We start from the raw sequence: 27,505 nt of genomic DNA, 5'->3' as shown, positions 1-27,505 counted from the left end.
ACAAGGCTGCTGAAGATAATTTTTTCAGGCCAATTAGGGGGGTCACAGTGGGCCCCTAAAGGTATATTGCGATGATGAGAGGAGAGAGCTTTTGAAGCGAAACTTTGGTAGGTTTCGCGTATCACCGTGGACAGGAAGGTAGGCCACCATACAAGCAAGTTCGCTGCAGGAGGGAGGGGTCCTGGGTTCGAATCCCGGGGACGGTCAAATTTTAAAAAAAATTTCTTTTTTTTTGTTTATTTTAAATTATATTACTTTTTTTTATCTGTTTTTTGATATTCTGCAGGTTCCTGCATGCAAGAAGAAAAAAAATTTTTATTGGGAAAATGGGAAAAACTGGAAAAATCCAGGAAAATCAGTTTATTTGCTCTTTTTCGACTTCTATTGTAACATTTTGGATATCCTAGCATGCATGGGTTGTTTTCTGTGTGTGAAGTCCAGCAAAGAAAGCTTAATGGAATAATAAAAAAAAAGAATGAAAAAATAAAATGGCTCGAGAAAGGTTCAAATTTCAAGACCCCCTAGCTCCCTTTAATATCAAGGTATAATTTTCCAACTCGGACCCAAAGTAGGGGTCTATGGTCCAAACAAGGCTGCTGAAGATAATTTTTAAAGGCCATTTAGTGGGGTCACAGTGGGCCCCTAAAGGTATATTGCGATGATGAGAGGAGAGAGCTTTTGAAGCGAAATTGTGGTAGGCTTCGCGTATCACCGTGGATTGGAAGGTAGGCCGCCAGACAAGCAAGTTCGCTGCAGCAGGGAGGGGACCTGGGTTCGAATCCCAGGGACGATCAAATTTTCAAACAGTTTTCTTTTTTTTTGTTTATTTTAAATTGTATTATTTTTTTATGTGTTTTTCGATGTTCTGGAGGTTCCTGAATGTAGGAAAATTTTTTTCTTTATTGGGAAAATGAGAAAAAACTGGAAAATTCCAGGAAAATCAGTTTATTTGCTCTTTTTCGACTTCTATAGTAACATTTTGGGTATTTTAGCTTGCATGGGGTGTTTTCTGCGTGTGAAGTCCAGCGAAGAAAGCGTAATGGAATAATAAAAAAAAAAGAATAAAAAAATAAAATGGCTCGAGATAGGTTCAAATTTCAAGACCCCCTAGCTCCCTTTAATGTCAAGGTATAATTTTCAAACTCGGACCCAAAGTAGGGGTCTATGGTCCAAACAAAGCTGCTGAAGATAATTTTTATAGGCCAATTAGGGGGGTCACAGTGGGCCCCTGAAGGTATATTGCGAAGATGAGAGGAGAGAGCTTTTGAAGCGAAACTGTGGTAGGCTTCGCGTAGCTCCGTCGACTGGAAGGTAGGCCTCCAGACAAGCACGTTCGCTGCAGGAGGGAAGGGTCCTGGGTTCGACTCCCAGGGACGGTCAAATTTTCAAAAAATTTTCTTTCTTTTTGTTTATTTTAAATTATATTATTTTTTTATGTGTTTTTCGATATTCTGGACCTTCCAGTCCACGGTGATACGTGAAGCCTGCTATACAAGTCGAAAAAGAGCAAATTTTCTGATTTTCCTGGATTTTTCCAGTTTTTTCCCATTTTCTCAATGAAAAAAAATTTTTTCCTACATGCAGGAACCTCCAGAATATCGAAAAACACATAAAAAAATAATATAATTTAAAATAAACAAAAATAATAATATTTTTCGAAAATCTGTCCGTCCCTGCGTGCGTTCATTCTACGTACAGAGGATTGCATGCAATCATAATTGCATGCAATCATTTATTTTGATTGCTCAATCATAATCACTCGTAATCGTTTCCTATTTTTATTACAAGTAATCACAATTTAGTCTTATTCGTGTATTTTTGTACTCATTTATCGTGCACTTTTGTATGTAATTCCAGGTTTAAAAGTTTTTAAGTAATAAACTAATCAATGCATTTACCTATATAATTTATGTATTGTTTTAAGAGTATTCTATTACCTATAATCCCTATTACATTATAAATAAACTCAATTGAAATTATGTTTACATCTACTCGTGTTCTAATCATATATATCACAATTACTAGAATTTAAGAATACCTGTAATTGTTAGATTATGATAACTTGTAGTTATGATTTCTTGTAATTTTATTTTATGATTACAAATAGTGGCTCTCAATCCAAGCTCTCAATCCAAAGCTCTCAATCTTATTATTTCTAATTCTATATTCCTGATAATCTGTAATCACTTTTTGTTGTGATTATAAATAATCATAACTGCTTGTTATGAGAAATAATTATTATTTGTTACTGTGATTACTTGTAATCATGATCATTGTACGTAGTTAATTTATCTATAATGATCAATTACAATTATCGATTAAAAATGTAATTCGAATTACATTTTTAATCGATAATTGTAATTGACGCGCAACTTGCAATTAAAATGACTCACTGCTTGCATTTTTCGCTGGGTATTCAAAATTTTATTCAGAAAAATTAGTCATGACTAATGAATTTATTCGTCAATCCTTATTCAAAAATTTGCATATTGAATGAGGAATAATGACTAAATTTGCTTATGAATAATCATTCAGAATAAATTTACTCTGAATAAATTTAGTCATGAATGAAATTTCCGTGAAAGATGCCCATCACTGATGGCATCATTCACGGCGATCGAAATGGCCTGCAGGTGGCGTAGAGCAGAACTGTCTACCCATGGCAACACTTTACATGCTTTCCCCATTAGCGCGTGGAAAGTCATAGAGGAAGGAAGTACGTTAGTTTCTCTCTTGAATTTCATATAGATTAAAATCTTTTAAGATGGAAAACTATATGGAACTGAAAACTACAATAAACATAGTTCTAAAGAAAAGTATCGCGGAAATTTTAAAAAATATTTTATTAAATAAAAAGGAAAAATATTAAGAAAAGGGAAGATATCGTAGTACATTCCTAAACAACTGAAAGGAGGAGGAGAGGGAAGGGAGAAGGGCTAAAGGCATGAAACCGGTCTCTCCCCAGATGACGTATTCCAGTGTTGCGATCGCCAATACACACAGGTCTTATTAGACAAAGCTACTGATTTAAATCTTTCTTACTAGGCGTTTACCTGAAGTATAAGTGCACAGATAGGGGAAAAGATAATTGTTTTATCTATTTTAAAATTATTTTGTTCTTAGTAATATATCCTTTTAATAGCATTATTATCCATTTAATAGTATTTTTTCTTTCTAATATTATTTAGACTTCCAAATTACAGCGCTTTGAAATATGAAGTACTATATGAAGTATAACGCTTTGAAATATGAAGTACTTTGTAGTATTTTTCCAAATAAAGTTTTCAAAGTCTGGCAACCCCGTTTTAACAAGCGAGTCATAAGCGCATATATACTAGCAAAAAGAAACTGTTTCATCATTGCGGCAATTCTTAAAATTCTTAGTATTATTTTTATTCTATTCTCTGCATTTGTGCTTTTCAAATTGAAAAATATTTTTAGATAATCATTGAACTTCATCTTTAAACATTCACTAACTTTTATTATTCAGTAATGTTCTTTTGGTTATACTTTTTTTTAGATTTGCTAATTTATTTTTCTTTAATTCAGTCAATTTCTTTTATTTTGTTCCATCAATTGAATTGTTTAAAAGTCTGAACTGTGAATAATAAACTCTATAATTTTATAAATTGATGTAGCATAAATTCGTGATAAATTGAATTACTTTTATGTTTCATATTTTATGTTCACACATTGAAGGAAAATTAATCGCGATTTTGAAATTTTTAATTTCTTGCTCATGTTCTAATAGCTTGCGTTTCTTTGTTTATTAATGAATCTATTATTCAGGGTATCCGCATTCCTAGAAAGTCATGGATTTTGGTATTGAACAAAATTTGTCTTGATTTGTAACTATTTTTTAAAAAAAATAATGGAAAGTCACTGGAAAATCTAATTTTTAATATGGAATTTACCCCCTACTCTCCCTATATCATAATGTTCTAAATATCTAAATTTGTTGCTAAATCCCCACTCACATTCATATTCTGTTAAAATTTAAAATGTTTTTTATCTTGTTCTTTAAAAATTTTGGTGTTCTCTCAAAAAAGGAAATATAGAACATCATTTCTAGAGTCAATTACCTTTAAAACTTCTGCAATTTTTATTTTATCAGTTTAAAATTCTAATTTAGGCTTTTTGTATTACACTAACTTTAAAGATGAAATAATACAGCTTAAAATAACTACATATATATCTGACAGCATTTAGTTTTGTATTTTTTTCAGCTATTTTATTGCTTCAATTCTTTCTTTACTCTTTTTTTTTAAGTTTGAAATCAATAAATATGAAAATGCAGAGTATAACAGTTTTGATTATACCTGTCATTTCTATCAGGGTTCATGATTTTTTTTTAAAAAATCAGATTTATTTTTATTTAAATACACTGTAAGAACTTTGATTTATGATTCAAAAAACTTTATAAATGAACTTATTATTCATGTTTAATCAAAATTAAATTACTATTGAAACTGTATTATAACAATACATTAGAAGCACTAACTACCTAAAACAATTTTCCATTATAATACATAGTTTTGAACACATAGCAACCATTTTGAAGCAAATGCATGATTGAAATTTAAAGACTAGATTAAATAGAGAATTTAAAGAATTCTTTAACTATTAAAACAAAAATTCAGTTAGCAAACCATAATTTTAATTTAAAATTGTGATTTCTTTTTTTTTCTCTTTATTTTTAAAATGACAAAATAAATGCAACAGATTGCGTTTATAAATGTAGTCATTCATCAAAAAATAAATAAATATTTAATCGGTACATTTTTATATTAAAGTATTCATTTTTAATAATATATCAAAATAGATAAGTTAAGCTAAAAAAAAATTTCTTTTGTTAAATCTATTTACTCATTGGAATTTTTTTCACGAAATTTCTTTATAGAAAATCTGATAATGTCAAAGATACTGTAAACATATTATGAGAAGAAAAAAACTTATTGATAAGCACAATTCTAATTCTGGGTTATTTATTTTAATAACAGACATTTTTATTCTGTGATTTGAAATTAATGTATGCATAGCTCATTCTAGGCAGGGTAAACAGGGCGCAGCACCCTGTTGCCCTTTTAGTCAAAAGAATCTACCCTGTTGCCCCTGAAGTAAATTAATGCCCTGATGTAATAGATTTCATACCCTTTTTGCCCTTTCTTTCCTCAACCCTTCTCTACTTGCAACTCTTTTTATTTAGTTTGTCATTACTGTCATTACATAAATTTATATGGGAAAGGAAAAATAGCCATCACACCCCCTTGTTGCACTTGTCTTTGAAAGTTTGCAGTTACTTCACTATCATTAAATCATAATTATTATTAATCATTTTAATTATTAAATCATAACTACGGACACTTAAGAACATACATTTATTATTTTATTAATATATGCATGCATTTTATTTTAAATAAATTACTAGGCTAATTGGCTCATTAACTTGATATATATCTATATGTTACTTTATTAATAAAAATTAGTAATTAATTTGCTTTGGTACTTTTAGTAAAGTAAAAAAAAAAAAAATTGACAATGTTTTTTAATAGAATGTGTAAAGCCCATAGAAAGAAATTATTGCCTTTTTAGAATAATAATGCCCTTTTTTTAAAACCTTTTGCACCCTGCCCTTTTTTTTTGCCTAGAATGAGCTCTGATGTATGCAATATTAAAGATAACATAAATACAATAGTTTGTTATTTGCCACTAAGTTGTTTAAAAAGAAACACAAGTTTTCCAGCTTTCTCATTTCCTGCGCGATTGGGCGGTTTAGAGTGTACTAAACCGACACAGCGTTAAATGTTTACTTTAATGTGTACTTTCAATCTCAAGAATCAAAAGATTTTTAAAAATGTAATTTCAAATGTGTTGGAATTTAACACACACCAAGAAAGTAAGTTTGTTAACCAAAATTAGTTAATGCAACAATTAATTTAAAATAATGTCAAAACTAAAAGTATCAATAATTTAAAGCACTGTTTTTTTACTTTTTAAATAAATATATATATATATATAAAAAATCAGTTGATTTAAATCAACAAACCCTGATTTCAATTATTGTTGTTATAATGCTTTTTTTAAATTTTTTGTTGTGTTTTTGTCTGTGAAAATAGTAACTTCGGTAAGTCCTGAAAAATTCTTGGAATTATTCATGGAAAATGGTGGATTTGAAAATCCAAAATGTAGCAGAATACCCTGCACATATTTATGCTTCTTATTCTATTGAAAAGGTGGAGAAATGGGACGATTGTCTAAGGTAGAAAAGAAGAAGAGAGGATGGAAGCAAGATTTAGAAACTCAAAAAACAAGGCATCGATTTGCAGATACTAAATACAGATCGAAGGTGCAATTTTTATTCGAAAAAGTAGAAGAATTAGTGAATAATAATAAATCGGTGAAAACTAAAAAGGTAAGAAGTTGAGTAATTAAATTTGTGTATCTAATCAAATTTTTAATTAATAAACTGTCTATATTAGTAAATTGCTGATCATTATTTGATTTGTATTATTTGTATTATTACAGTTTTTTCGCTAAAATGAATCATTGTTTGATTCACTTCAGCAGTGAATAAAGTGAATCAATCATAAGTGAAACTATGTCTGCTTAGAAGAAATTTAGGTCCGTTAACGAAATATCTTTTGATAAAAATGGAAGCTTCACAAAATAATTTGTCTTTTAATCGGACCCTTCGCAAATTTGTTTATCTTCATTATTGTTTTGTTAATTGAGTAAACCCTTCCCTTGGGCTTACCTTGTTCGAGACAAACTAAGTTTCCCTCGGTTTAAATTCCAAATGTGGTATTCTAAGAAAATATTTCTATTTTTACAAACATCGTGTGCGCATTTTTATTAATATTGAATCATATATTTTTTGTTTGTGAATAAATAATTGATCAATTTATATTTATTCATAAAATTAATTAATAGAATATAATGTAAATAAAAATTAATTTCTGGCAATTTTTTAAATAAAATATTATAAATTTAAGAATTTTTCAGTTTACTTAATGCGTAACACATTAAAAGTGATACATAACTAAGTTGTGTTATTTAAAATACGTCAATTGAAATTATTAAAAATGTGATTCACAATTTTACAAAAACAGGACCTTTCACAAAATCTCTGGACAGACCCCTGCATTTTGACTGTTGATTATCATTTGAGTTTTTTAATACTGTTTTTTTGTTGTTGCTGAAATTGATTATTTTGACTCTTGATAGTTGACTTCATATGCAAACTTGAATAATACTAACTAACATAAATTTAACAATTAAATATTTAAAAAAAATGTATTTAATGGTCAGATGGATTATTATTACTTTAATTAGTAAAATGTAATTTTTTTAGTTATCTAGTGAAGATAATTTTATGTTACTGATTAGTATTTTGTGTGTAAAATATATTGGTGCCTGTTTGAAAACATTTTTTTTTAATATCAACCTGATTCATAGATTATTTATTTTAGTTTTATAATTGTAAAAATATTAGAGTAGCACTTTAAATTTTCAAAAGAATTTTTTTTCTTCACAATATGTGTTTTCAAAAGTTTCCACTGCTTAATTCAATTCAATTGCTTAAAAATAAAATTTTAGAAATTCACATGAAAATTTTCTTTAACCACAAACAGGATGTCCATATTTTAGTCTTCAGATAATGAATTTGAACTAATTAATTAATAAAAAATCTGTGTAACAATTTTTCCCTTTCTCACCTTTTTGTATTTAAGTACATATAACTGCGAAAATTTTGTTTTTAGTATAGTATTTTTGCATAATTAATAAATTTAAATATAAATTGTTATCCAAAATATCTAATTTTTTTTTTTTTTTTCAATTCTGAAATATGGTTAAGTTTAGTGCTGTTATTTCTAATGCCACTTGCCAAAACCAGCAAGCCTGCTTGGTAAAACAAAACAAATTTAAGGCAGAGGGTGTGTTTCTTGTTTCCAGTAGGGCCATCTATGTCCAAGAATAGGACTTCAACCACACACACCTCACAGTCCGTTTTTAGGGCAGACCCATTCATTCATCCACAGATCATAGTTTTGACCTGAACCAGAGAGTGATTAATCCAGAGATGCCAACTGCTCCGGACACGCCAAAATAATTATAAAAACGGTAAATAACTGCAAAGTAAATTTTGCAAATATTTGACTACTTTTGCTTGCTTTTTAAAAGGTCCCCATGACTTAAGTATTATAAAGGGGTGAATTATATAAGCCTACAAATTATTCAGAAATAGTGGTGGATTAAACTCTACTAAATTGAATTTATTAAATCTCGAATCACAATTGATAAACTACCACTTCAAAATATATATTTGCTGTCCGGAGCAAGTTGGCATCTCTGTTAATCTCCAATTCAGGACCCCAAGAGGTATGATTTGTTATAGGAACACGGATGACTTTCGGACCCGATAGTTTTAACATGCACCAATCACCATTTACTACAGGGGGAGTAATGGCCTGGCAAAGATCGAATTCACAACCCCTACCAACTAGGCTATCCCAGTTACTGGTTAAGTTTTTTCCCTCTAAATGTGTTAATCGAGCCTAGTTGGTAGGGCACTGGACCCACGTCCAAGAGTTCGTGGGTTCGATCCCAGGCCAGCGGAAGACTCCCCATGTAGTAAATGGTGACTGATGCACGTTAAATCTGTCAAGTCGCAAAGTCCTCCGTGTTCCCATAACAATTCGATGCCTCTGGGCGTACTGATCCAGAAGTTTCCTTGTCTTCTGGATTGGTTCAAAATTACAAGGCTACGGAGTTGAACCTTAGTCAGGGTTGCCACTCCACCGGGGGAACAGGGAAAACCTGGAAAATACAGGGAATTAAAAAATCAACTAAAATAACAGGGAAAATTCAGGGAATTTTTAATATTTTCTTATAAACTGAAAAAATACCAGGAATATTTATTTCTTATTTTCTTCTTTTACAAAATGTTGATCTCTCAAAGTACAATCTATAGGATATTTATATATAGTTCAGCTATACTATACTATTTCATTGGCTGTATTATTCTCTTATGTATGTTGAACTGCTCCTTATTTCTCTAAATTTTTATAGCAATTAAAACTAGTATTAGTTATCCTAATAATAGCTCAGACATTTGCACAGTGATTGTGTGTTTCCTTCTAATATATTGTGTATAATATATATAGGGAAAACGCAATGAATTTTTTTTCCAGATTTGTGTGGCAACCCTGTTAATTGTCGTAAACCCAAAATTGGGTCGGCTGTTCAACAACGGGTATAAAATATAAATGTGTCAATCAACCTAAATCCTAATTTCTCCCTAAATCAATAAATTGCTTTTTCAGGACAAATTGCTACTCAATTCAATAGAATGCATTGTATCTTTGGAAAAGGACATAGTGGCAATTGCAGGTATATTTAGAATTTGAATAAAGCAAATATTTTTTTATAATTACCTGATGTTGATGTATTTTTCTGTATTTATATGCTCAAACAGGTTTTCATATACCTCAGGGAGATATTAAACCAATTATTATTTTTCTCATGTTTTCTTAACTGATGTACTTATTTGATTGTTGCATGCATTATTTTTTAGAATTATTGCTCCTTATAATCGGGGGATTTTTTTGCAGAACCAAAGTATGAGCCTTGTTGCATTTTAATCTAACCCATTAAATTAACAATAATGTTAAAACTTTATTAATTTTATTTATATCCATGTAAATTTTTATAGGAAACAGAATTTTTCAAGAAAATATAAACCCTTCGTAAGCTTTAAAATTGACAGACAGAGCCAGGGGTCTGTCCAGGATAAATTTACTGCCGTTTAGCGGTACCTTCACAAATTCAACTTTAGGAAAAATGGTAGTTTCACAAAATATTTTAAAAGAGCAAGTTCTCTTGCAAACCCCATTCTCGTTGCTATCTATGAAAAAGAGGAGCTTTTCTGCCAGCTGTCTTTTACAAAAAGATAGCACATGTTTGCTCATAATGCAATGTGGTAAACTTAGCCATATCAAAGCAAGTTTTTCTTTTCCCGCTGAGTTTAAAAAATGAAACAACGGGACTCTCCCTCTATAAACTTTACAAGAAGTCGATATTCAAACATTTTCTTAAACTCTGTTGTAAATTTATTCTAATAAACCTTTATTTTTTTATGAAACATTTTTTTTTCCACTGTAAAACTTTTTTCTGTATGACTCAGTCGAAAATAATCTCCCTATGAGGATAACTTTTGTGCTAGTACTGTTAAATGTCTGTTTTTATTAAATTCAAGTTGAAATTTAACTATGGACGATAATTTTTATGAATTTTAAAATTTGGATAAAATTTTTAGCCTAAAATTTTACAGTTTAAAATTAGAGTCAAAATTTTATAGTTTTTGAATACAAGGGGGGAAATATATAGAAATTTACATGTCATAAATGATTTTTATTTGCAGTGACAAATTTTAAAAATATTTTCTTACTTAATTATTTTTTTGTGTTGATTTTTGAATATAATTTTTAATTTTCGCAAATTATGTTTCAAATTTTCAATAAATAGATACTTCTTAAAAAAGCCTAGACAGATTCCTGAGAACTTAAAATAATGTGTTTTACTGTATCATAATAAATGCTCATTTTTTAAAAGACCATAAATTACAAAACTGATTATTCTGAAAATTGCGTAGGAAATTAAATGAATCAATTAAATCAAACTCAATAGTATGAAATTCAATAATTTTCTGATTGTTGATCATCCTGGAATAATATGCAGTCTGTGATATCATTGCTCATTCTAAAGCTCTTGTGTTTTATTAGAAAAATAAAACAATGGAATATTTTTTCGTAATATATTCTTGTGAATAGTCAGGGGTCTTCTTCTTCATAAGCGCAACAGCCTTTCACAGGCGAAGGCTGACTCGCAGATTTTCCTCTATCTGGCCCTGTCCGGTGCGACGGCCCACCATCGGTTGATTCCCAATAGCTTGAGGTCCTTTTCAGCGGCGTCTATCCATCTTATAGGTAATCGTCCCCTATGTCTCGTCCCTTCAATGGTAGAAAAAGTCACCTTTTTGGCAGGGACGGCATCAGAATTTCTGAAGAGGTGGCCCAGCCACCTAATGTGTGATGCTTTAATAGTTCTCACAATGTCTGTTCCACCGAATTTGTCATATTTTTTGTAAATTTCGTGGTTGTGAAGAATTCTCCTTACGTTATTCTCTTGAAGAGATCCAAAGATTTTCCTCAAAATTTTTCTTTCAAAAATTAGCAGTTTTTCCTCCTCTGTTTTGTTTAGGGTCCAGCACTCACTTCCATACATAACTATAGGCCTGATCAAAGTTTTGTAGAGTTTTAACTTTGTCTTCACACTGATGAACTTGGATTTGAAGTCAAAGGGGTTGTCCAGGCCAAATTTACTACTGTTCAGCGGTACCTTCACAAATTCAACTTTAGGAAAAACGGTAGTTTCACAAAATACTTTTTCTTAAAATTTTATATTTGTATCCTGTAAAAAACGCTAAATCCATATTTTTGTGTTGATTTTTTAATATAATTTTTAATTTTTCACAAATTATGTCTAAATTGTTTTACAAAATAGGTACCTCTCAGAAAAACCTAAACAGACCCCTGATAGCAGGAAGGTCTTACTCATAGATGCATAAAATATTTTATAGCTGGGAATAGTAAAACAAATCTTCTAAGAGTGACTTCACTTGAAAAGTTTAAGGAACTTCTCATTGTAATGAGGCTTATATTGAACTTCTATTTTTATTAGTGATATTATGATCGATTTATTCTAATATTTCCAATATCCAAGTTTCAATCATATTAATGTAGAAACAGTCATAGATAAGTTTCACTGTCTAAAAAAACATACCTGCCAAGTCTCCTGTTTTTTAACAACTGTGTTTTTTGATTATCTTCTGTTTACCCGTATATTCTCAAATATCTCCGTATTAGTTGAAGAAATTTGTTTAAAAGAACTCGGTGATAAAATATCTGCTGATGGCAAAAATATTTCTCTTATTCCTCAACAGATAGTTACTACAGATAGTACTGCAGATAGTACTGCAGTATGTTGAGTGTTAATAGTTTAAGTAAAAATATCCTAAGTGGTAGACAGGTCATGGGTTAAAGTCCCCTTGCCGTCAGGCTAACCGTGGAAGTTTTTCGTGGTTTTCCTCCCTGTGTAACAGAAATGCGGGTTAGTTCTATCAATAAGTCCTCCATGAGGATAAATTTCTCTCAATACTTGATCCAGGAGTTCCCTTGTCTTCTGGATTGGGTTCAAAGTTACAAGGTTACGGAGTTTAACATAAGTAGTCGTAAACCCCCCCAAAAAAATTGAGTCGGCTGTTCAGCACCGATTATGGAATAAAATAGTTTAAATAATTATAAATAATGATTTTAAAAAATCTTTTTTAGATTAAGATTTATATACATATTTTTTTACCTTGCTTAATGTAAGAGCTTTCATTATTTCCTATTTTGAATTTCTCTTTTTGACTTGCATGATGTAAAACTTAACTAGTAGCCTAAGAAATGTCACTAGTAAAATCTCCGTTTTTTTTTATTTTTGCAACATGTGAAATTTTTGACTTTTCTGTAAATCATATCTGTTGAAAAATTACACCTTACCTTTATTATCATTAACAGCTATTAATAAAAAATTTGAAACTAGTGGTTATCTAAAAAAATTATTATTTAATTATAGTTTTCAAAGAAAATATGTAGGTAATTATATAAGTTATAGTATATGCTAGTTAATCATGAACAATTTACTAATGCTATTTATTTTGATTTAGGTATTGATTTGAACATTCTACAAACATATACTAAGGTTAACAAACAGCAGTTAATTAAATTAAAAGAAAAAAAGAATTTCAGAAGTATTAAACTTTTAAGTGTTGAATTAAAGTTTGTTAATAGATTGTAATTGTGTCAAAAAAATGTTTTTCATTACATGTGTTAATACATTGTAATTATGTTAAAAATGTTTTTTTTTTACATTTATCAATCATAATTGTTGCAAATGAAAAATCTAAAATAATAATAATAAAAAGTATTCTTTATATTTTTCTTTGATAGGGGAACAAACTATGAGAAAATGGAAGCAAGAGTTTTTGGAATTTCTTATCCATGAACAAGCTTTTTGGTAAATATTTTGGTTCATTAAAATGAAGTATTGGTTTCTCTCACTTTTAAGATATATGATGTTTTAAATATGAAATTTCAAATTATTGTACAATAATATGTTTTATAATTCAATAATTATTATATAATATAAATAAGTATTAATATATTTTATAATCCAATCTAAGCAAATTAATTACATACCTATTTATGATCTTATTTGGCAAAATATTATAGCTTCCTCCCAAAAATATAATTTTGCTGTATCCTTGCCCATGTGCTGCTACAGACTGTCTCTAGAGATAAAATCAATGTTAACAGAAAGGTCCTCCTTAAGATTATATTTGGAGAGGCCAATTACCATCATGTGGCATAACGTGGTTTGGAGACTAATATCAATGATAAATTCATTCTTGGACTAGATTTCTTACAAGGAAATAACTTTAGGTTGAACTTCAAAAGCAACAACCGCTCGAGAGGAAGAACAGAAAATACAGGGAATTTAAAAATAACAGGAATGAAGCAGGGAATTTTGAGTCTTTCCTTACAAACTGGGAATTCTATTTCTTATTTTCTTCTTTTAGAAGTTGTGACAACTCAAAGCACTATCTATGGGATATTTAAAGATGATATTTCAGCTATACTAAATTATTTTATTTACTTTAGCATTATTTGTTTTTAGTATGCTAAGCTCTTCCTTATTTCTTTAAGTTTTTCCAGCAATTAAAACTAGTATAGCTAGACTAATATAGCTGACACAAAAGCACAGTAATTGTTGTTTCTTCTTAATATATTGTGTATAATATGAACAGGGAAAACTGAGGAAATTTTTTTTCTCCAGATTTGAGTGACAACCCTTTGCACTCCCTTTGCACTGAGGCACCAGACACAGTCACCACTTTAAAATTAAGAAATTTTATACCTTAATAATTAGTGACCACAATATTATAAGAATTTTAAAATTGTATAATAATACTATACAGGGTGTCCCAAAAGGTCGTTTACAAACTTAACATGCTGATCTGTCATATCATGATGAACAAGATTTACATAGGAACTTGTGTCCGAAAATTAAAACTGAGACCGCTAGAGGGCGATAAGTGCAGGTTTGGATGAGGAGAGAAAAAATGACATCGATAGCAGTGTTAATATGATTCTTATTATAAAACATCATTACATCACAGCAAATGCTCAAAATTCCTTCCATTCGCCACAATGCACGTTTCACAGCATTGGCGCATGGATTCACGAACCCGTTCAAATTGGCCAGGAGTGTCACGGACACGTGCTGCCGCTTCAGCGATCCTGGCGATAAGATCCATGTCCGATGTTACAGGTGTCTCATACACTATGGACTTCATGTGTCCTCACAGGTAGAAATCCAGTGGAGTCTGGTCGGGGGATCGCGGCGGCCATGGTACTGGTCCGTCTCTACCGATACAGCGATTAGGATAAATCCTATCGAGGTATCCTCGAACAGCGTAGCTAAAGTGGGCAGGCGCTCCATCATGCTGAAACCAGATGTTTCGGCGTGTAGCGGCTGGAACGTCACCCATCAGATCCGGCAAAACTCTTTCTAAAAAAATGTGATAGGTATTTCCGTCGAGGCGTTCATGTAGAAGGTAAGGGCCAATCAACATGTCACCGATAATACCAGCCCAAACGTTTACGCTGAAACGTTGTTTATGTGCATGGGCACATGTACATCTTGGATTTTCATGCTCCCATACGTGCATGTTGTGCAGGTTCACGACACCATCCCGTGTAAAGCAGGATTCATCAGAAAACAAAATCCATGATGGAAAATCTGGTTGTGCGACCCGCTGTTGCAAATACCAGCGTGAGAATGCAATGCGTTTGGGACAGGGTTTCCGCTACGGTAGCTTTTTTCGTAAAATGCGAAAAGACCCCTCAAAAATGCTAAAATTCAACAAAGCATTTTCGCATTTTTGCTAAAGGATTTTACTAAATTCCATTAAAAAAAAAGCTTCCGCGAAAAACCATGACGCTAACATCCATGAAAAAAACTTGATCAAACAAGAAGGATTGATCAGACAAGATTTTATATACCAATGATGTGTTTGAACAGTACCCATTAATAACTTCTGTTATAGAGTATTGTGCAACAATACCAATGCACACTGTTGACTGTGAAAGGGGCTTTAGCTGCCTTAATTTGATTAAAACTAATATTCGAAACAGGTTGTTAATCAACCATGTAAACAATTTGTTATTGATTAATATTGAGGGCCCTGAAAGTGCATTTAACTTTCAAGAAGCATTTGTAAAATGGGCAAACATGAAAGAAAGGAAGATTGTTAATTATAAACCAAAATGTTTTGATAAATAATAAATGTGTTTTTTTTTTTGTTATAGGTATTCTTTTTGATATTCTTGTACATTAAGCTATTCTTTGTCAGATAACTTACAGTACTTGTTTGATATAAAGTAATTTTATAAGCCTAATGGCATTTTAGCATTTTGCTAAAACTTTTTTTCAGATTTTAGCTTTTTTGCTAATGAATTTTTAGACTCAGCTTAAACCCTGGTTTGGGATAATCGTCAGCGCACAATGCCTGTACTTTTTGGAAGTGGTAAGGGTGTTGTATGTCATCATGCAGTATGTGCATTATGGTGGAACGAGCTACACCCAAGACACGCTCGCTGGTTGATGGCATACTCCTGTAGCACGGTTTCCTCTATGACAGGTGTGCGTGTAGCACGTTCTCGACCGATGTGGCTACGTGTTACGAAAGCACCTGAGTCACATAATCAGCGGTACAATCGTCCTAACAAAACATGACTTGGCTGACGTCTGCTTGGGAAGCGCTCAAGGTACGTCCGTGCCGCAGCTCGTCCAGTTCCATCAGCGACGCCGTATATGTAATGCATGTCTTCCATTTCTGCATTACTAAACTCATTCATCCTTCTCCTTCAACGTCCACGCCTGAAACGATTGTTTTTCCCACTCTCCCGTTTTCGTGCAATTATCGCCCTCTAGCGGTCGCAGTTTTAATTTTCGGACACAAGTCCCTATGTAAATCTTGTTCATCATGATATGACAGATCAGCATGTTAAGTTTGTAAACGACCTTTTGGGACACCCTGTATTGTGTATTTCAAATACTATAGTGCTGATATTAGATCAAACAGCATTTAAAAGTACTTGTGAGTGCAAAGGGTTATAAGTGTATGATTTTGTAACTAACCCGAAATATCCTAATATGTGTTCATAATTGTTGAATGCACTAAAGCATGGTCTGTACAAATTAAATAATATATTTAAGGTTAGGCCTCCGAACAATTAAGATCAAAAGGTATTTTGTGCACTGTATCTTTCATTTTAGTATAGTTTTCAGAGGTAAACTAAACAATCTTTGTGTACAGGCCATGTAAGTTTCTTTTTCTTTGTTCCTTCCTTTTTTTTATACCATACACCATACCGTGGAAGAAAATTTCATTGCAAATTCTCTTTCTTCTTCATTACTAATTTAAATTTTAAAGTGGAGAAAAAGTAAGTTCAGGCAAACCTAGAGCAAGTCATGAAATTTCAATTGCGGAAAAAAAATTAAAAAATGCAAGCAAATTATTAGAAGTGAACTTCTCCATTGCGTAATCCTAATTTATCATAGCATGATTTATTTTAGTTTGAATATTTTTACATTTTCTTTTCAGTATTTGAAATTTCATAGCTTACTCTAGGCTTGTTTGAACTCACTTTTTCTGCACTTTAAATTAATAATCAAGGAGAAAGAGAATGCGAGACGAAAGCTTTTCTTTCGCCATAAGGCATCCTCTTAAGTAGCTTAAAAAAAATGGGTGGTGAGCTTGCTTTAGATGTAACTCTACTCTTAATTATATTTAAGTATCATTAACTAATGATCTTATTTTAGAAATATCATTTATAATAGTATTTTTTTTGCAGGAAGAAAGAAAAGGATCTATCCAAATGGTGGTCAAGAATCCAGATTATATTTTCATGTGAGTATTTTATTTCTGTTTATGACTTAAGTTTGTAATATTGATCTAATGATTTATATCTCATTTAATTTTCACTTTAATCATAATCATAATGAATTTACTTCAATCACTTTAATCATTCTACCTAAAATTTCCCAATCCTTCAATAATGCTTAAATCACTTTAACTTGAATAAAAGCTCTAATATTATGGATGAATCAAGATTGTACAGGTTCAAACTAACGAAGTGCTTCAACCAGGTATAAATTTACTTGTTAAAAAAGTCATTAACCTATTAAAAGAAGATAAGCTTAAAAAAAGTCTAAAACTAGTGACAAAAGAAAAGGGAGGAAACTAGAAAAAAGGGGAAATGATCTTGATTTGCTGATTAGTGAAAGCAATGGAAAGATTAATGAGTTAAAAAGAATTGAGAACTAGGCCTGATTAAAATAGGGAACAGAAAGTTTGAGAAAATGTTCAGTTACTCTAAATATTGTGAAAATAACTGTTGCATATAATTTAATTTCTAAAGGAAATTATTAAAAACAAAACTTCAGAAGAAAAAAATGAAGAGGCATGGAATACTGAGTATGGTAAAATTAGATCATTCCATAAAATTTTAGTCATGTTTTTGATAAATATTAGTTCTTATTTAGGCAACTATTTTTATGCTCTAGGCTACTAAAAGCAACTATTTTGTTCCATTTTTTTTCTGTGGTTACCCTGAAATTAATGTGTGTTAGTAGGTAGCAGACAGGGGGAAGAAAGCATGTCCTTTCATTAATTTATTGGTTCTTTCATTAATATATTCTGTCCTTTCCGTAGAATGATACTCTATGAGGAGAGTGAAGCATTCTTAAAGAAAAGAATAGTGTGGACAAAAGGGATACTGCACATGGAATAGATAGTGCTTTTTTTGTGGGGGGGAGGGGGCAGTTTTATGGTACCTAAGTACAAGATCCTCACTAGCCTTCAAAATTTACAGAATTCAAGAAATTTACTTCTACTGGTAACGCATCTGCTTATAGGAATTAAGTAAAACGCTAAGAAAAGAAGTATTAGAAAGAAAATTTCAGCTAGAATCCAAAACGAAAGCTATTTCCTAAAATCTTGAAGAATTTAATAAATGTGTATAATATTTCAATGTGTAATAACAGGATGGCCACCCACCTGGAAAACCTGGAATTATCAGGGAATTTTTTTATACTGGAAAAAACCTGGAAATATCAGGGAAATTTGGATAAAAACCTGGAAAGATCAGGGAATTTTAAAGAAAAGCTGGAAATTTTTTCTTTGATAATTTTTTTTAATTTCACTAATTTAAATTATTTACTAATTTTCTTAATTTAAATTATTTTATCCATTATACCCACTTTTTTAGACGGAAATGTATCGCTAAACAGTTGAAATATCATTAACTTAACAATACTTTGTCTGCATCAAAATTTGCTCCATTACAGCTCTGTCAAACTAGAATACCACATAAAATACTCCCACGGTTTGCTAAACGAATGCAGAAATCTTTGACCGCTATGGGACTGTGCAATTTAGTAAAGATTCTGGTGGAGATGGAAAAGGGGATTAGGATATTAGCTTCTGTTTTTAAATTCTGTCCTTGGGCTGAATCCATTTATGGCTAGAGTTTGTTCCGATACTTTGGTGGTAATTTTTTTCTTTTCTATTTTGACAAAATGCTTTTGTATTTTTAACTTTATAAAATTCTCCAAAAATTGTTGGTTATAATTTAATAATAATAGATTTTATATTGCACTCTTTTTCTGAAAGCTTTTCTACTCCCATTCAAAGAAATCTGTAAATTATTTTTTCTCAGCCCAATCACACATTTTTTTACAATCGCTAACAGTAATGTTTGTCGATAAATCGTTACAATTGCATTAAGCTAATTTTTTTCTATTTCATTTTAACCTTTTATAACATATTTTAAAAAAATGTATTTTTTTATAGAACCAACTATATATTAATATTTAATTTTACTCTTTTGTTGGTCAATATATGATTTTTGATTCAAAATTTTCCACCAAAACATTTGAAAAATAAATAAAAAATCTTGCCAAATTGCCAAAATAAATTATTTTTCTCAAGATGATATGTTAAAAAAATAACATTTTGAATAAAATATTTTATAATATAGACACTTTTCTTGTACACATCCTACACTTTATAAGAAAAAAGAAACAAAAACCTGGAAATTTTAAGATTTTTATCTGGAAAACCTGGAAAAATCAGGGAAATTTGAAATCTGATTTGAGTGGCCACCCTGAATAAGTAACTTTAAATTTATAGAAAGCATAATTTGTTTTAGAATTCATGATTGTACTAAAAATTAAACTGATTTGTAAGAAACAGGGTTAGAAAAATCTCAGCCAACCTAGGTTTTTTCATCAAAAACCGGGGATTTATTAAGTTCTTGATGAAAACCAAGTTTGTTTGTTTTTTTTTTTTCAAAAATACTTACTTTTTTTCCCCCTGAGTACTAAGTAAGAAAGTTAAAATATTTGGTAACTATTTGGTATTTTGTAGAAAAATAACATTTTGCTGATAAAATATCTGATGTCAAAAATACTTCTCTTATTCCTCAACAAATAGTGCTATTGCTAGTACTGCAGTATGTTGACTGTTAATAGTTTAAGTAGGAGTCATGATGACTCAGGGGATAGAGCATTCGCCTTCGAATGAGATGCCCCGGGTTCAAATCCCCGTGATAGCTTTGCGATATAAATTCCTCACCACAGTGCTGACATGAAATATCCTCAGTGGTAGGTGGAACATGGGTTAGAGTCCCCTTGCCATCAGGCTACTATGGGAGGTTTTCATAGTTTTTATCTCCATGTAACACAAATGTGGGTTAGTTCCATCAAAAAATCTTCCACAAAGGCAAATTTATTCCAATATTTAATCCAGGGGTTCCCCTGTCTTCTGAATTAGGTTCAAAATTACAAGGTTATGAAGTTGAACATTAGTAGTCATAAACCCAAAAATTAGGCGGGCTGTTCAACGATGGTTGTGAAATATAAAAAAGTTTAAGTAATTATAAATCATATATATACCGGGTATCTGGAAAAGTCATGAATTTTGGTATTGAACAAAGTTTGTCATGATTTTAACTATTTTTTTTAAAAAAATCATGGAAAGTCATAGATTTAGATCACCAAAAAATCTCATTTTAAAAATGGAATCCCCCCCCCCCCAATTTCATGGTGTACCAAATATCTGAATTTCTAACAAAATCCCTACTAACAGTCATACTTTATTAAAATCTAAAATGTTTTTATCATGTTCTTTAAAAATTATGATGTTCTTTCAAAAAATGAAAGTAAAAACAATCATTTCTGGAACGAATTATCTTTTAAATCTCTATGATTTTAAAATTTTTATTTTATCAATTTAAAATTCTAGCTGAAGTAAGCCGTTCATTGGTGAAATTTTTTTTAATTCCAATATGAGAACTGAAAAATCAGGAGTATTTCTTTCCTTTCCGATGAACAATAAAAATGTCTTTGGAATGTAATTCTGCAGGAAAAAAAATATTATTTGCTTTTGTATTTTTTTCAGCTATTTAATTGCTTCAACTCTTTCTTTCCTCTGTTTTTCAAATTTAAAATGTATAAATATGAAGAGGCAGAGTATAACAGTTTTGGTTATACCTATCATTACAATTAATGTTATTATAATGCTTTTTTAAATTTATTGTTGTGTTTTTGTTGGAGAAAATAAGTCTTCGTTAAGTTGTTATTCATGGATTTGAAAATCTAAAATGTAGCAGATACCCTGATCATCGTTTAAAAATCTTTAGTTTAAGATTTATATGCATATTTTTTACTTCGCTAAATGTAAGTGCTTATATTATTTCCAATTTTGAATTTCTCTTTTTGACTTACATAATTATGTATGATGTATCAAAACTTGACTCGTAGCCTAAAAAAAATGTTGCTAGTAAAATCTCCGTTATTTTATTTCTCCAATGTCGTCAGGTATGCTTTTGTAAAAATTAGTACCATATTTATATATTAGGATAATACTCTATACTGACAATATACGGAAGTGTTTGTATAATAAGGTTCAGCATGACTGTATTATGCTGCCACTAACTGAACTTAAGAAGAAAATTATAAAGCACTAATTTATATAATAATATTCAATATTTGCAGGAGTACACAGCACATTCATGAATCAAAGGTACTGGACTTAGTTTGCACATTTGTATGTAATAACTGATGTAATATTGATTTTTATTAAACTTCAATGCTTTTATGTCACTTTACTCGTGTACATGTTTATACTTGAAATGTTGTAAAAAGTACACTACCCAGACGCTGGTACGTTCGTGCTTCCGTTTTTATCTCATTCTTTTTTTATTGCCTCAACTTGGTTGCTTTAAAAATATGTCGAGGCAATAAAAAGGATTGGACTTTGTCAATCATTCAGTGAGTTTATGGCTATCCTATATTACTCAACCTTGTACAGAGATATTTTTGGCATTTTTTAGAGCTCACGCCATACACATCTTGTCCCCTGATTTAAGACCCAATTTTTTCACAATTTTGTGTTGTATATGTTGATATATATGCTGAGAAAGCAAATAACCTTGTGTCGGAATTTTCTTTTTATTGTTACGAAAATTTTGTACAAAAAACTTTTCAAATAAGCAAAAATATTGCAGTTTCAAACCTATCATCCTAAAAAGAAAAAAATTATTTTTTTTAAAGCTTTTTTAAAAAGTATCGTCTGTTTGGTAAAATGGTCGCTTAGGTCCATAATGACGTTTTAGTCGCACTAGCAATAGGATCAAATTGCTTTGTCCATTAAAATATCATGAGAAGGTGGATTTTAGCTGAGCATACACGAGCGATTAATACTCACTTGGGCCGGCTCACACTATTGGTCTAAAATTACATCACTGTTTGGGGGAAGGGAAATGGTGGCTATTGGCTGTTGTTTGTATAATTTTGGCAACAAATTTCGTATTCACATGTGCTTCGGGATTTATTTCTTCTTTGTAAATGTTTACGTAATATTATGTCGTTGTTAGGGTGGGGGATATAGATGAATGTCCTCTTCCGTATTTCAGACAATATTTTTGTTTAAATAGATTGAAATTCATGAAAGCTAAAAACAAGATAAATACAGATAATGAATGTTTTTTGCAAGTATAAGATGATATGCAATATTACAAATAAGGTTTTTTTTTTTTTTTGCTTTTCCTTGAGAATTATCTTTTAGCTGTGTTATAAAGTAACAAAGTTGAAAAAATATAAGCTCAAATTTACTGATACATCGTTATTTAGTTGTGTTATGAATAATTTTAAAAAACTTCATAATCAAACATGTAAATTTAGTTTAAGGTAATGAGCAAAATTCTGTGCCTAGGCCTCCCCCCCCCCCCGACCGTATTTCTATTAGATCAGTCCCAGTTGCCCATGACGTAAAAGCAATATAGTTTAATATCACTTACTTAGATTCTAAAACAAATTACAACAAAACTGTGCAAAATGTGAATATTGTCTTTATTACTTTTTGATAAGAAATATTCCCACTAAACTGTACAAAATGAGAATACTGTCTTAATTATTTTTCACAATTTTAATTATTCAAAGTAATATTTCACCTCATTCATAATAACAAGAAACATTAATATATAAAAACAAGAAAACATTAATACATAAAAACAAGAAACATTAATACCACGTGTTAACAGAGCGCGTTTGAAAACTAGATTTAAAATCTGTCACATAAATGAAGATCTGTCGCCAATTCAGTATGCAATGCACAGCATGTCCCTTCCCCCAAACAGTGATGTCATCTTCGACCAATAGCGTGATCCGGCCGAAGTGAGGATTAATCACTCGTGACAATACAAGAGGTTGCGAAAAGAAAACTTACAATTGCCTAGATTTTCACGTTGAGACTAGCTTTAGTAAAGGATTTTTTCACGCTTAAAAACACTAAGTCAACCATGCTTTAAGGTTTTTATATGAAAGGTTGTTTTTGAGGCAATATGCGTAGAATAGAGCAGATTGTCGCAGATATCGTAGGTTAGAGGGTTGAATCGTAAACTGTATAACAAACCTTTTTAGGTTTACATTAAAAGAAACATCAATCTAGGATGTTTATTTAGAGATATTACATTTTTCTTTATAACTTATGTTTGTAACTTAATTAAGCACTAATTAATTAACAACCATATATATATTTCACTGTACATTATAGTCCAACAAAGTAATAAGCTTTATATATACATAGTTTGTCTACGGTAAGAACTCCCCCGCCATAAAGTCTGACGCCGTCTGCTGCTATGGAAACAAGAATAGCGCATTTAGGGGAGGGTACTTTCTCTTCCCTTCACGACTAACGAAACAGAATGAAGAAAAATATTCCCTTTTTTGCAGACCCTACACCCCTACTTGAAATAGTTATACCTCGATACCAGAGTCACCACCAGATGAATGGGTAGGGGAGTTCTCACTTCAGACAAACTATAACCCTTGATTAAAGAGAATAAAATGGTATTAAAGTAAAACAACTAAATATTATAGATATATTAGGAAAAAGGAAATTTTTCTTTTATTATTTTCTCTCCGAAAAATTTAATTGTAATTTTTAATATTTGTGTAGAAGTATTCTAATAAAAAAAAGTCAGAAAAATTTCATGCCTGATATCAAAAAATTATTTGTGTTTCCGGTTATATTTTTGATATCTGTGTTTGATGTCAAAACACAGTAGAACAGCATTGAGTACACAGGTATCAAAGAGAAAACATGTGACTTATGTAACCATCTTTGCGTATAAAGAGACTAAATAAAAACAAATTCAACAGCAATAAATTTTATTTGTTTTTGACAAAACAAAAATGAAAAAAGAAAATCTACTTTTCAATTGTAATAAAAATTAGTATCTGTACATACAAATAAAATTATTCAAAAAAAATCATACAAGTAAAAATATGAAATAAAGTTTTAGATACACTAAAGTGTAGCAAATACTTAGCTTTACAATAATTGAATTAAATTAAAAAAAGCACACTCACACATCATTTTTCAAGTGTAAAGTACATATGGAAGCCCATTTTCTTCCAGTTGTAAAGACAAAAAATTTAAATAAAATACAAAATCATACTAAGTAGTTATCTTGCAATATTTACAAACAGTTTAAAATTATTACATTAGTTTTGATATGTCCTCCCCCCCCCCCACACACATATTTAAAATAACAGCTGCGAAAAAAACGATATTTTAACCTGCTGAATATCAAGCATTCCACGACGAAAGGAGTTACAGTTTTACTCATTTTTTTACAGAAAATAAATAAAATTTTTGTGTATTCAAGTTTGGTGTTCAGATATTTCAAGTTTAGAAAAGCATTAAAAAAATATATACTTTAATGCCATGGACCACACGTGAAAAAAAACCCACTCATTTACATGGAATGAATACCGCCTTTTCATTGGTATTTGTCACACTAGAGCTATGGTCTGGGAAACATCCCTTAGGATGATCCAGACATGCCATCCTCTGAAGCTCCCTTGCTTTGGTGTGAATGAAGTCGAGCACTTCACGGTAGAACAGACTTTCACTGGTTTACATCGCGGGACTTTCATTGAATTATATGAGTAAAAAATAGCCTTTTTCAACCAAGGATATGTTTCCCATTTTTTTTTTACAAACATTGAGAGCAGAAATCTTGGTAGCAGGCGCTACAGATAATTTTCTTCTTTTAAAAAAGCAAACGAACAAATTACTGAGACTCTTTAACTAAACTTTCTAATTAAAAACTAAATTGAGAGAGCACCTCAAACACTCTTACTTGATTGCAGGCTTAACTGTATTGGAATTTCATTTCACTTTTTAGTATTGTTGCATAAAATTCAGTTGGAATTAAAACAATATAAAGATTTTCAGTGTTAATTTTTAAGAAAATTTTGTTCTTTACGTATGTTAAACTAAGCTGAATTCTTACAACAGTAATCTTTGTTTGACTGTGTTGAGACACTTTTGGATTTATGCAGTGGATTCAGTCTTTAAAATTCCACTGCCAGGACTAGAATGCAACAATGACCAGTGGTATAGTTTTGGGGATAAAACTCCCTCCAAAATTATACATTATTTGATCAATGAGCTATTGTACGGTAATAGGATGTAGTTTTAAAAAAAAACTTCATTATTAATTTTTTGTAAGTTTGGAAAAAAAATATTTATATATATTGTCTCTATCGCTGTTGTAAAGAAATGTGTCCTAAAGAGAAACTTTCAATTTATCTTTTAAACTTTTCCATTTTTTTTCTTCATTTTTCTAATTATATTATGTCTCTATGTGTCTATATACAGGGGTCTGTCCAGACATTTTGTGAAAGGTCCGTTTTTCGTGAAATTGTGAAAAAATTACTCACATTCTTTCAACCAGGGTCCGCTTTTATGAATTTGTGCAAATAGGGTCCGTTATTGCAAAAAAAAACTTTTTCAAGGAGTTTTTAAATTGTAAAGACATACAAGATTATGCTCAACACTAAAATTATAATTAAAAAAATTAAATTTTAAAAAATAAACAACAATTGCTGCTTCTAAATTAGAGATGCAACATACAAATATTTGGTATTTAGCCTTTACTGCTGAACACAGTATATATTAATTTCGGATGAATAATGGAAGAAGCGTCTGCCGAAGACAAAACTTAATTCATTTACATCCATCTTTCTTGTTTTCTGCCCTGGAAAGGGTTCATTCGATTAATACAATAATAATGAAGATAAACAAATTTGTGAAGGGTCCGATTAAAAGAAAAATCATTTTGTGAAGGGTCCGTTTTTAAGTTAAAATATTTTGTGAAGGGTCCGTTAACGGACCCAAATTTCTTCTAAACAGACCCCTGATATATATATATAATCTCAGAGAGGTGAACTCCTTCCAAATATAAAATACAACTACACCACTGATAATGACAAATACTCTTATTCAAAAAGTTTGATGGAGAAGCTGAATTTGAAAGAAAGAGATTTTATGGTAGTGAAATTCAAAAGGTAAAAAACTTAAAAATATTTGTGGAAAAAACATTTGTTATATTTTGAAAGCATTTTTATTTTTAATCGTTTTTTGTTCAAAAAATTAATGTTCATTTTCTGCACACTAATGTGAACACAGAATGTTGCTCTTTGTTTCTTCTCCTTCTGCAAATGTTGGCAGTAGAAATTGTTCCGTTACACTGTCTTCATCGATATCACTTTGCACTTCTTCAGTTTTTTCCACCCTTAGGTAAACTTACAACACCTCAAGTCTCAACAACTTGCTACAAATTATAAGAATGGTCATCAGAGAAACATAATTCTCTATTTTTGAAGTGAAATGTTCAACGGAAGTATTGATGCATTTGTTTGTTTTCTTTTAAATTTTATTATCTTTTTCAATTTCTGCTATTTGTTCACACTCTCCCTATATATCTTGTTCAAATTTTCAATCGTTCATAAAATACTTTTACTTCATCCACTCAAGTTCAAATACATTTTTTTAAATTTATAGTGGATCACACTTGATGTTAATACAGTTTTTTCAAATATTAATTCATTAATTTAATTAATTTCAGCTTTATATAGAAGAACAAATAGTAATTATTTAATAAAAATAATTTAAAAAATTTTTTTCTTTGTGGACCAAAGTGGGAATTGAATTTAAAAATTTTTTTTTTTATATACATTACTTGTTCATTGGCATTTTATTTAAATAATTTCGTAAAAATATTGGAAAAATTAAACAGATTATTGTTTATTGGTTAGATATAAGCATATTTATAGGTTTTAAAAATTATTGCTGGTAAAAAAAAAAATAATAATTCCAGACTTACAGAGCTACAGCTTCCACTTCTTTGGGAGCCCATGATATAAGGCACACAAATTGAGGATTTCTCTTATTTTTTATGCAAAAAAGCTTTGAAGAGCAGCTTTAACTACAGTAAGCGAAAAGCAACAAAGAGAGACACACAATTTTCTCAGGATCTCAATTCTTGATAAGCACTCACTGAAGAAAAGAAATTCAAGTTTTATTTTTTTGATTAAAATTCAGTTGCATTTTGGGACCAGAAATTATGTATGTGTGCCTTACTTAATCCGAATTATCTCGGTTAAGCTATTATCTCTCTTGTTTAAAATTCACTCAATATCCCTATGCATTAAAATTCATCTAAGATTGCTTGTAAGCCACAATATATCTTATTAGATAAAAAAATTTTTTAAAAAAACTAAAAATAATTTAAATCATAAATTCAGGTGAGACACAGTTTGACTGCTTTTTCATAACAGACAAGTATTTTAAAAAAAAGTTAATGGCTGATATCAGAGTTGCCACAAAAAAAAATGAGCAAAATAGTTGCCTAAATAAGTGCAAAATTTTTCTATAATATGACTAAAATTTTGTTAAATGACTTGTTAAATACTATGATCCATT

The 27,505-nt window shown here is 30.4% G+C and overlaps 1 protein-coding gene across 2 annotated transcripts; it reads left to right on the top strand.

Annotated features, from left to right (window-relative positions):
- The first annotated feature begins 3,350 nt into the window (after positions 1 to 3,350).
- Positions 3,351 to 21,333, top strand: LOC147812729 (uncharacterized). 2 transcript variants are annotated; one of them, XM_087158687.1, is made up of 6 exons: positions 3,351 to 3,489; positions 6,234 to 6,412; positions 9,324 to 9,390; positions 13,053 to 13,119; positions 17,022 to 17,077; positions 21,226 to 21,333. In XM_087158687.1, coding segments are annotated over exons 2-6 (363 nt in total). In that variant the 5' UTR covers positions 3,351 to 3,489; positions 6,234 to 6,241; the 3' UTR covers positions 21,228 to 21,333. The 2 variants fall into 2 exon arrangements, with proteins under 2 accessions (XP_087014813.1, XP_087014812.1); XM_087158686.1 differs by lacking the exon at positions 3,351 to 3,489 and adding an exon at positions 3,798 to 3,822.
- Positions 21,334 to 27,505: the final 6,172 nt, after the last annotated feature.

Source organism: Parasteatoda tepidariorum, chromosome 3 (genome assembly GCF_982258835.1).
Source record: "Parasteatoda tepidariorum strain Cologne lab strain chromosome 3, Ptep-v5.0, whole genome shotgun sequence".
In the NCBI taxonomy this organism is placed as follows: Eukaryota; Metazoa; Arthropoda; class Arachnida; order Araneae; family Theridiidae; genus Parasteatoda; species Parasteatoda tepidariorum.
This window is presented reverse-complemented; position numbering and strand designations above follow the sequence as displayed.